The sequence below is a fragment of the Oryzias latipes genome, chromosome 9 (genome assembly GCF_053564925.1).
Source record: "Oryzias latipes strain Hd-rR chromosome 9, Olatipes_Hd-rR_3.1".
NCBI classification, from domain to species: domain Eukaryota; kingdom Metazoa; phylum Chordata; class Actinopteri; order Beloniformes; family Adrianichthyidae; genus Oryzias; species Oryzias latipes.
Genome location: NC_136245.1, coordinates 5,588,453 through 5,600,607, shown reverse-complemented (window position 1 = coordinate 5,600,607; position 12,155 = coordinate 5,588,453). Strand labels below are relative to the sequence as shown.

Genomic DNA, 12,155 nt, shown 5'->3' with positions numbered 1-12,155 from the left:
TATGGAGATAAAATCAACAGAAAAGCCGCCATTTTGGAAAAAGTGTTTTTTTTTTAGCAACTTATGACATAACTCTCACCAATGGAGGAATGTGTTTTTCTGAGTCAGTTGATGATGCTGATCGCTATGCTAGCACTTTTAGCTATGTTAGCATAACTAGCATAGTTAGCATAATTAGCATTTTAGGTAATGTGTTTTTCTTAGTCAGTTGATGATGCTGATCGCTATGTTAGGACTTTTAGCCACATTAGCATAGTTAGCATAGTTAGCATAATTAGCATTTTAGGAAATGGGTTTTTTTGAGTCAGTTGAGGATGCTGATCGCTATGGTAGCACTTTTAGCTATGTTAGCATAGCTAACATAGTTAGCATAATTAGCATTTTAGGTAATGTGTTTTTCTGAGTCAATTGATGAGGCTAATCGCTATGCTAGGACTTTTAGTCACATTAGCATAGTTAGCATAGTCAGCATTATTAGCAAATCCAGCCTTGACTAGCTTTTAATTTGTGGGCGGTGAGGGCGGAGAGGGTTGACGGTGGTGCATAGAGTTGGGCGTGGAAACCGGGTTGCGTCTGCGGGCCATACAACGCCGCTTGCGGCTTTAATTATCCTTTAAACCTAAAACCTAGTTGGGCCACTCTAGTTAAATGTATTCCATTGTTTGTAATTTTAATTAAAGTAAAAGCAGGGGGGGGGGTTGATTAAAATTGAATTTGGATTTTATTTTTTGACCATATCGCCCGTGTAAATCTTACATAAGAACACAGACAGCTGTGCTCTAAAGGGGAAATATTTCAAATTACCAATATTATTCCCACCACCACCTCCATTGTAAGCAGTTATTTACCGTTGTTGTTTTTTTAAATTAAAAGAACCAAATACTTCACAAATTACTGAGAATGGAGGCGTAAAAGTCAAAAGATACAAGTCATTGTTTGCTGCAAACTGCTTAAAGTCTCCAACTATATTTTATATCGAATGTAAAAGCGTTCCCAGTGGTCCTTTCATTACGCTGTTTTTAGCCAAAATTAAATAAATAATAAATAATAAACTTGTTTTCTAGGACATAGTTTCTGCAGAGCAGCAGGAGTTCATCAGAAATTTGTCTCCCAGTTGTGGGCGTAACTGTTGACATGGGATTAAACCCACAATGATATCCCATCATTCCTTTGTTTACACTCCTTCCCACTAGCTTACAGCCCCTCGAAACCCCTAAGCTAACATTAGCATAGAAAAAAAAAACTGCAAGCAATATCCAAGTTATGCAGCTCGACAGTTTTGAACACGATAGCAGCTCAAAACTAGAAAAATGAAGACGTCAACGGTCGGGATGGGCGACATATCGGAGCCAGTATCGGCATCAGTCGATATTTACATAATTTAACCTCATCAGTATTTAACTTTATCAATATCAAAAAATCTACTGATATTGTTCTGACCGTTTCAGGTCCACTTTGTTTTTTTAATGTATACTTGTCCCTATCAGATTGGGAAGCTTACGTTTACAGTCAAAGTAATTGTCCCGACTTTACTTGTACGTTTCATTTTTTATAGGGATACATGTTGTTCCTAATAAACATGCCTAATAACTGCTCTTGATCCATGATTTAAAGACAGAAATACTCAGAAATGCAGTTTTAATCTTAAATTCCCATGTTAAAACATGTTAAAAACACAAAAATGTTATAATTTAACTGCCATTTTAAACATAAATGTGCTTCACATTTCCTTCTTTATTGGTTTGAGGCGAATATTCTCTCCAACGTATCAGTGTGGGACTTGTGTGAGCAGCCATCATCGCTGCTTTGCTGGCAGATTTCTTGAGTAGAAAGAGCCTAGTCAAGAGGAAAATTAAGAAAACCCAACATGATGCATGATATCCAACGGCACGCTCCCATCCCACAATCCACCCACCACCACCGCCGCCACCGTCAGCAGCAGCAGGGCCCTACCCTTTCTACTGTACTCGTCACGGGTAATCATTCAAAGTGTCACAGCAGGAAGGAACGGGGGTGGGTTTTGAGGTGGAGGAGCATCCTGTTCTTGTCCCTCGGGACAGGACAGACCCCACCACCACTGCAGTGTTCGGAGCCAGGGCAGGGCACGGCTGAAAGGGGGCTTTCTTCCTGCTCGTGCCATCCCGCAGAAACCCCCCGGACGGGGGCCAAACTGATTACACACCCCTCAAACCAACCGGTCTTTCTTCTTCACACTTTTCTTCCGCCCATGAGTTCAGATACATTAAAACAAGCCCACCTCAGGGAGAAGGTCACAGAGGAAAAAGTGTTTGGGGGGGGGGGGTTCAAATGAAAGATCAATCAAAATTAAGTCTCTGTGCTTAGATGGAGATGCTGCAGTGAGACGGAGCCGCCACGAGCCTTTAACTGCTTTGTTACTCTAGAACAAAAGCACAGATGATGAGGCCTCGGCAGCCCACATCTCGCCATTCACCGGCCAGCAGCAGGTTATCCAGCTGGACTCTCTAATGTGGAAGCCCAGCTGAACATCTGTCTTCAAGAGTGGCATCTCATCATTATGCTCATTGTCAGTCAAAGGGGAAGTAGAAAATGATTCTCAGAGGGATGTCAGTGCCTTTTTCTCTGCAGCAGAACCCTAAATCTGCACACGTATACATATGAACACAAAAGACACATTTTCTTAGTTCATTGTGTTTTTTGAAACAAAGTGATCAAGAAAGTTTAGCTTAACAATTAAAATAGTAAACCTGGTGATTCTTTTTAGGAAAACAACTTGACAACGTTGACTGTGTAATTAATACAGAGGTATTCAAACTTTATGCAGAGATTTGGTGAAGTGAAATGTGTAAGGGCCTACAAATAGGATAGAGAGTAGATAAATACATCCAAATACATTTTCTCCCAAAATTACTGCGAATTTTGTCAACATTAAATCTGAGTTCACATAAAATGTTTAGTAATATTTTTCATTATTAAAGGCTCACTGTAAACATTAATATTTAAATGATCAGAACAAGAAATAATTTCTTATCTCATTCAAAAGTACAAATCAGACACAACTTTCCTGCTATTCACAAAACATAACAAAAATTCCACTTTTCACTTCTGTTTGCGGCTATTCCAGTCAATTTTTCTTTTCATCATTTACGTTTAACATTTTGAAAATGATAACAAGAAAGAGTCACAGAAACGGTCCAGTGACAGTGCTGCCGCAGGTTTACAACCACTAATAATGGATTTTATCCAATCACTATCAGGAAATTGTACACAGATTTCAGAAAGTCCTGGGGGCAGCATACTATTGATTTTATAAAGGGAGCCTTCGGTCATATTTGGTTCATAGGCCGGACTTTGGACATGCCTGATATAAGAAAACTGGCTTAAGAGACCAAACAGGAAGTACCTGTTGGCTCCAAGAAGCCAAAATCCCTATTGAGAAGTTTGGAGGGTTACATGCAGGGGTAGGGAGAAGCCGTAAAGGAAGAATTCCGATTCGGTCTTCATCTGCTACCTTTTTCTTGCTAAGGCTTTTTCTGTATACCGGTAAGTTATAAACTGGCACAGTTTCTTTCGAGTAGTAGGGGTGTGGCCTTCCAAATACCTCACTCCTGATTGGTAAGAGTGGCTGCCACAGAAACAAATCAAACAGATTCAGACCAATCACTGCCCACTGATGTTGTCTGGCTCCAACATGGCGGCGTCCATATCGTGAAAAAAAATGCAGACTGAATTGACTTCATTTTGTCAGAGCAGTTCATTTTCTATGGGTGACGGCCCCAAAAGAAAGTGTTCTGTTCACTTATACAGCCAATGGTTGAATTTCTAAAACATGCAAACTTTTTTATTTATCAGTCACAAAAAAGATCAAAATGTCAAAATTTCCAAAGAAAAACTCAAATGACTAAGAATGAATTGTCCTTCTTCTAAGTCTGCCATTCTTGTGTTTATGTGTTTAACTGATAAAAATGTCTAACCTTTTAATACCTTATAATTAAAAACAGTAAAATATATATTTTAATAGTTAGAAACCCATCAATAGTTTTAAAATGAGAAGAATGTTAGTGTTTGGTGGGAGTTTTCAGCAGACAAGTAAAATATGAACAGACCTCTGTTTAAGCAAAAACTTTTAAAGGTTAGTTTGAAATATTTAGTACAATAATTGTGATTTTTAGTTTGTTTTAAAGTGTATTATTAAGGGGAAAATGGAGTGTTTTGCTAATTTGACTAAATAAAGTTGACAAGAGTGCAGATGCTAATTGCTCTGGTAGCTTTTGGTGTGGAGGGGGGAGAGACTTGGAGGAATTTTAATCCTGTAAGTGTCTTCTGTCCCCAGTGAGGGGCTCGATGCGGGCTCGGCGCCTGCAGAAATGAGGGGGCTCGCGCTGGGAACGCTCTCAGGTGAAGGAAGCTCGCGACTCTCCTGAAACGTGCCGCGCACGCGCAACTGAAGCAGATGAGCGCGCGCGCCAGTCTGTGGCGACCAAAAAAAGCCTGTGGCCCTCAGGGCGTTCTCCAAGTTCAAAAGTTCACCTTTTACGATCTCCCCGGGCCTGAGTGACCACCTCCAAATAAAAACATTCCGACCTCTGTTCCCAGCGAGCTCAGCTCAAGCATTCACACACAAGCCAACAACAAGAGCCCAAACACACACGGAGGGACAATAAATCCCGTCCTTTACACCTGGGAGTCGCCAACTCCACTCCATCAATCCCACCGTTCAGCTGCAGCCATTTTCCACGCCTGTGTGGACTAAACTATGCAAACAAAAACAGAAATACTGTATTTCACCGTGTTTGTGTCAAATTCCTCAAAAACTGTTCAAACGGGGGGCGCGTGCTGATGTAGGGCCCACGCAACACTGTGCTGCTGTAGGGGGTCCGCACGCCCCACTCAGCCCGGTTCTGCTCACCGTTCACCGCCTTGGCGTTGTTTCTCTCGGGGTAGTCGAACCCATTCGTCCGCTTGTCTATCTCCATCCTCGAGCGTGGGCTTCCTCCAGGTCCGCGCGGCGTCGCCCCGCGCGCTCTGGCTGATGACAGCGAGCTGACAGCTCCGCTCGGAAGTTTGGGGAGCCGCCGCCGCCGCCGCTGCTTCTGCCGCTGTCCTCCGTTGGTCTGCCTCAGCGTTCACGTCCTCCTCCCATGCCTCGCCAAACTGGTCACAGTCAGCAGTGACTTAGTGGTTTCACCCCCCCGAGGATGTTACGTTCAGGGTCCGAGAGGAGGGCGGAGTTCGTCCGCCTCAGCAGCTCCGTTTTTATGAACCAAAGAACAGTTCCTGCTGCATTTTTTTAATAATAATAATAATAAGTACTCAGACCAACTAAATTGTTTTATCTAAAAAAATGAAACATAAAAGTTTTTCTCGACATATAACTTTAATATTTTCCCTAGCCCACACTTGTAGCTGCTGTTTCAAATTATCGTTTACAAATGCAAATGTTTAAGGTTAACATTTGCAGATAAAACTAATAGTGTCCTTGAAATGATCCCAAGCTCCTCTCAATCCGCTTCAATGTTGATATTTAAATTTCTTCAGTTCATTTATTTTAAAAGCAATACAAATGTATTCATCTTGTTTACTCCTACAAGAAAAAAATGCACCACATACCACCATAAAGTGACCAGTAGGATTGTGGGATATGAAGTCCAAAACAAGGCACAGCTGCAACATAAGAGCATTGGGGGAATCATTGTGTCAGTGCTTTTTAAACCTTGTGCTGTCTTAGATGACCCCACCCTTCCATTGACGTGTTCTCCCTACCATGACAAAGGTGGATAAAGGTGGAAAGATTTCATGTAATCCATGGACACCAGTGAAGATCACAAATCATTGAAGAAAAAAAGGTTCAGCGCAGTGTCTAGTGGGTCTAAATGACCCCAACTCCCAATGTTAAAGTGCCTAGGACAGCACAAGGGTTAAATAAACAAAAATATATTTGACGATGAAAGATATATGAGTGGATTCTCTGTCGTTAACATTCTCACAAGCAACAGTTTATTCCCAGATTACTAACTTTAAAAAAAAATATTTTCAAAAATCAGTTAAAGTTTCATCTTTTGTAGTCGTATTTTGTTTTATTCCCCCACATTTTCCAGTGGTTTTTCTTAAACAAAATGGAAAACATTTATTAAAACTCCCTCCAAAAATAGATCTAATTAATATATGGTTGTTGTTTTTTTGTCAGTGTTAATGTAAAATTTTAGCCTCATTTTATTTATTTATTTATTTATTTTTTATTTGTTTCCTTTTATTTTTAGTTTTTTTTTTCTTTGTTTCCTTGGTGAGTGATAATTTGTCCTGCTTTACATATTTTTGTTACAGAAAATTATTTTACAACATTTCTTTCAATAAATAAAGGAAAAAAATCTTACTTTGCTCAAGTTAATTCATCGATGAAAGTTCGACACAAAAATGCAGAACAGTCATGATTGCTCAAAAGGTCTTTATTGTAGTGATAACAGTTTTACAGGAGGGACTAATACTTTTTAAAGACGCTACAGGCTGTGACAGGAAGGCTCCAACCCCCACATTCTCCACATTCTCTTCCAGAATTTGAACCCAGAAGTACCTATTGTCATAGTTCTTTAAATGGCCACTGAAGTCTGACTATAAAAGCAAATTCATTTTCAATTTAGAAAATATCCAATTTCACACCAAAAATTAAATTTATAGAGAGCATGCTTGGATTTGATCCCCTTTTTTCTATGTTTTTCATAGTTTTGTTACTGTTTTTTATGTTTATTTATTTATTTATTTTTAGATGGGTAGAACCATTCACCTTCAGGTTTATTGTCTGTCCTATCAAGACAATCAAGTCAATTGATTGCAGTATAACTATTATAGATCTATATATTTGCTGTGTTCTGACAATGAAGAAATGGTTGAGGTGAAAAAGATGAACACATTTGTTTCCAGGTTGATTCCGTGTGATTTTCCTTTTGCCATCATATGTCTGTAAAGGATGTACAGTGAGGTAAACCCATGTGTGTCTGGAATCCTCCTCATCTATGTTCACAAAATCTCTCTCCATAAACACGGTCCTCTGTGATGAGTTTCACATTTCCACCTGGTTTCTGCAGCATTTGTTGTGCAGAGAGGCCTTTTATTTAGGATCTGTGGGTGTCCTGGTCCCAAAGAAAAGATGGCTTTTGCTTTGACATGAGAATTTAGACAATGACACACAAATAATGGCATGTGATTGATTAGTTGTTGGAGGGAAAACAGTGGTTTAAACTCTGCCTTGTGATTGGTGCAGCAGGCCCAGCCCCTTTTCCATCCAATCCGCAGAAGACAGAGCCCAGAGGTGCGGGGACTTCGTCTGTGTTTCTCCTGCCTGACGCCAGTTCTTTCAAAATAAAGGCATGCTTCATTTTAGCTTGGCTACAAACATACAGAAAGTGGCCCTAAATTCACAATCTTTACAAGAGAACAAGTCCCATCAAAAACAAATCAACCAAAATGTATTAAGAGTTTACATTTTCACTTATTTGCAGGGCTTTAAAAGATTTAGAAACTTTAGATTTAAAAACTGTCAAAGTTAACACTTTCTACTAAATTCCGGTCACATGACCCATTTAAGGGAACTAAACTACACTGGATATTTCCTTTACTGACATTAATATCAGATAGTCTGATCAATGTTAAAATTTCAAAATAAAGAAAAGTCCAACGGTGCTGTCTGCTTCCTCTTCTTGCACAGATATTTGTGCCCAATTCAAAGTGGTCAACCATAAAAAAACCCTCAGAAGTAACTCAGACGTGTTTTTTCTTTTTTACAAAAGTCACTTCAGGGTTCCCAGGTTGGTGGTCCGTCAAGTCACAAGTTTATGCAGAATCTGCACAGGGAGGAGCTGGCTTTTGATCCACCCATCCGCTGAGCAGCTCTGAATTAAAATGTAATGTTTCAGGAGCACAACTGACAGATCAATGTTTCTTTTACTTTAATTGATTAAGTAAAACAAATGTAGAGTTCAGAGTCAAAAATCTAAGACACCGGAGAGCCAGTGCCCCTCTTCCCTCACACACCTTTGCAGCTTTACAAAGCTAACCTGATCCAGGTAATTAGCTGTGGGCGGGGCAAAAATACCTGAAAAACTAACAGGTCACCAGACCCCAAGGACAGGAGTTTGACATCCTCGTAAAGATTCTTTACTCATTTAAATAATCTAATCAGATTTAAAGAATCACCAACTGTCATAGTTTGATCACAGATTATCTTATTTTAGATGCTAAACTAAACATGACTGTAGACACAAGTGACAGCTGCTGATCACATTGACTTATTGTTTCACTGCAGAAAACAGGAAGCCTCTCTGCTTTTTCTTTGCAATCTGAAAGACCAAACCCAGTGAAATCTGTTTTTTTGTGTGTTTTTAACATTTTCTTGTAGCATTACTCTCATGATGGAGAGCATAGAAAAAAAGAAAATTTGGCTTGAAATAGCATTTCTGACTGATAACAATTTTGTTCAAATTGTTGTGAATCAGGAGCAGATGAAAAAATGCAGTTTGAAAAAGCTTGTATTTGTCATGGAAATTGTATAATCAGCAGGCCTCAAGCTCCCTGCTCTGCTGCATTCTGATGCATCCACTTGCAGACAAATAAGTTCATGCGTGTCTTTGTTTTCCTCGTCTGAGCTGACATCTGGCTCAAAATGTATGAATTAGTGTAGCATAATTAAAAATAAAAGTCAAAACCAGAAATGCTTCTTCATTTCACCATGTGGGAATAACATCAGCCTTTATTTTGTCTGAACACCACTGGAAACATATATTGGTTTACAGTTTCTCGGCTCTGTGTAGCAGCACTTCCGCCTTCGGCGAACCAGAGTTTCTGTTCGCGGGGCTTCGCGAGGCCGAGGTGGCTGCCGGTCCGAAGACAAAGCTAGTCCGGGGGGAAGTTTCGACACCCTGCGGTTCGCAGAAGGCAGAAATGCTGCTACGTAGTCCTGAGAAGCTGTGTACAATCATCAGGAGTGCACAACCTTCACAAAGCGCTAACACAAAGCTACAAGCCTGGCCGCACTGCTCCAAGTGTCTGTATCTTTTAGCAGCTAGACACATGGAGATAGCACTGACGTCATTGCCCCGCCTCCCCTCTGGAAATGCTAAGTGGAATTGAATTATGCAACACTATTCGCGGGGTGGATGTGAAAATGAAAATGCAATCCCCTCTTTGCATTTTTGTTTTAATTATGACACAGAATACTTTAAGTAGAAAAGGAAAAAGCATTTTGAAGGATTAATTTTTAATTTTAATTTTGAGTCATTTGATTTATTACATTTTTAAAATTAATAAGCAATTCTGTTAATCCATTTTAATTGTCAAATTAGACATTTCTAAATGAATTTTGCTACACATTTACCAGAGAACTTTTTGAAAAGGAAATGTCAAATACCATTTTCTTTATCATTTTAATTAAGTGACAGAATAAGCGGTTTTGAAGAAGAAAAGGAAAAAGCAGTTTGGCAGATTGCTTTTTCTTTTTATATAAGAGTCAAGAAATGTAGCTTCACTTGGAAAATAAAAAAGCATTACTGGTTTTGACTTTTATTTTTAATTATGCTACAGAATCGCTTCCATAAAATTGGCTGGACAGCTCCAATGTTGCTTGCCCTTTTTGTTGCACTGCTAATGTTATCTTGGGGGTGTGAGGGGCTGTAAGCTAGTGTAAGAGTGTAAACAAAGGAATGATGGGAAATGAATGAACTGCTCCCGCTCTGCAGAATTTATGTCCCAGAAAACCACACAGGTTTTTTATACTTTGGCTAAAAACTGCATCATCATAATTACCACAGGGAGCACTTCTACAATAGATCAAAAGATGATCCTCGTGGGACAAAAAAATCAGCAAAAGAAAATTAGTGTTTAGTTTTAGAGTAGTTTGAAGGGAATACACTATAAACTGTTGCATGAAAATGGTTTTTGACATCTTTACTCCTCACTGTTCTTAGTTTTTCAGAAACTATGTTTTATACAAGTGAGAGTATGAGAGTATAATGACAAGTTTGCTGTCATTATACTCTCTTTCATAACTTTAGAACAAAAGGACTGGACTGCTTAGTGAGCTAAAATTCGACTCTTGATCTTAACAAAAAAATGACAGTATAATTATGCGAAATATGTTTTCTCCAAACAGATATTGAAATTAAATCTTCAGACCAGCAGGTGGCACAGGAGACAGCAAGCGAAGGGAAGGTGGTGTTTGCTTTCATGGTTTATGTTAGCATGAACCACTCAATCTGAAATATGACAGGGAGACTCCAACAGCTGGACGCTCTCAGGGAGAATGTTGGAAATTCAATAAGGTTTAGAGTGAAGCTTGGTCACTGATTGATCCTAACTGTGAGAGAACAAAGAGGCAAAGACAGCAGGAATCTGACAGCTCAGCACAGAGCTGCATCAAGCACACTGGAATCCTCCTGAAGCCGTGTTGCTGTTTCAACAAAGCAAGAGCAAAGACATAAAGCTGGCTAAAACTCAGATGCAGGCAAATAAACACAGCCAGTCGGAGAATTTTAGAGTCTGAGTGAATTATTTAATGATCTTTAAAATTTGGAACCTGTTTGGCGTGAACTTTGCAGGTCCTTCCACTACAAGAATAAGTATACATAAAATTCTGTACAAACATTTATTTTTTGGCTAAAACAAAAAAGATGTCACTAGCTGCGTTTCCATGGAAAAAAGTGCCTGATCAAAGTAAAACTGCGTCTTGTAAACAAGCCGTTCGGAATGCTCTGCCCCGATCAGACTCATTCGGATCAATATTTTTTTCCAATGGAGATAGGTGGGTTATGCCGATTGTTGATCTGATCATGGTGCACAGAAACAGTTTATTCTGATTGTGGATTACTACTGCTCTGGCTTTTACATTTATGCATAGACACTGTGGTGCCAGATAAGGCTCTGGAGCGCTAACAGCCACCTCCGCGCAAGCAAACCATGCCTCTGAGCAGAGCAGCTGGAGTCGTAGCTTCGTGTTTGCGGGCAGGGTGTTTTGTTACAGTGTGCGCTCCGGAGGAGGCTTCGGACCGCAGTCCATCCGGCTGAGCGAGCCGTTGGACTCAGGACAACCGTGTCTCCAAGCAGAAGAGCGGCTCTGGGACAGCGTGTAAAACGGCAGAGGTGGCTTTTAAATTCCAAAACGACGCTCCGCGCAGTCCTGAGAAACCATGTGAACAATCCCGTGAACACGTGTCACCAATCGAGTCCAGACAAATAAAGGCTGATCTTATTCACACATGTGTACGTGCAGCCAAGATGCACATTGTGGCATTGACTGCACGGATTTTAAATTCATCCAAGGATAAATGTTGTTGTTGGCATTTATTAGCCTAATCCTCACCTTCTTCCAGGTTTGTGCGGCCAAGAATAAAGCACTGGCCGCACATATTTAGAAAATTATGAGCGAACAGGCCCTTAATAATAATCACAACAATAATTAAAGCACGTTTAGAAGATCATCTCACTCTCTGCCACAGGTTTGTATGTTTACAACGGAACTCGCTGTTTCTTCTTCTACACCCGTTTCCAGTATTTTAGATAGTTCTGCGCATGTCCAAATGATTTCTTCAGACCCATGGTCTGGGACTGCAATGATCACATGGTCTGGTACCAGGATGTGTACCAGCCTGATCTGCAAGGATAAACAAATGAAATATAATTATTTTAATACAATATTGAGTAAATAGTGTAAATATTTGTTTGTTGGTTTGTTTCCATTTCTTTGATCACATCGCTCCTGTTTTTGCCAACTTTATAACTGAACTTTAACGAGTCACATGTACGCGTGGGCGCCCCTAACAGGACAGTGGACGGTGGAATGGGGGTTCAAAGTGCACTCCCAGCTCTTTTTATCACAAAGAGAGAACGAGCCTCTCAATCCTAAAACAGCTGACAGGAGCTGCATTCATGTTTTCCAGGTGGGGGCGCTAAAAGCACGTGCAATATTGGCAATGGAGTCTGACACTGAGACTTTTGCTCTTTACGTACATCCCCATACATTTAGAAAGCCTCTGCAACTGTCTCTCTGTGTATTTCAAAAACTATATTTGTACAGTTAAACATAAATGCTGCAGTTGTCTTTATGGAACGCCATTTTTCTTTCATTTATTTGCCAAAATGACATTACTGTTGTGTTCGCGCGCATGAACGCACGTGCGCGCATGCAAACC

General features: G+C 40.1%; 1 protein-coding gene across 1 annotated transcript in view; it reads right to left on the bottom strand.

Annotated features, from left to right (window-relative positions):
- LOC101155697 (nuclear receptor subfamily 6 group A member 1-A) overlaps positions 1-5,661 on the bottom strand; it is a 119,489-nt gene extending 113,828 nt beyond the window's left edge. The window contains exon 1 of the mRNA XM_023958750.2: positions 4,889-5,661. Coding sequence (XP_023814518.1) covers positions 4,889-4,955 — 67 coding nt within the window. The 5' untranslated portion in view covers positions 4,956-5,661. The remainder of the gene's footprint in view (positions 1-4,888) is intronic.
- Between the last annotated feature and the right edge of the window lie 6,494 nt (positions 5,662-12,155).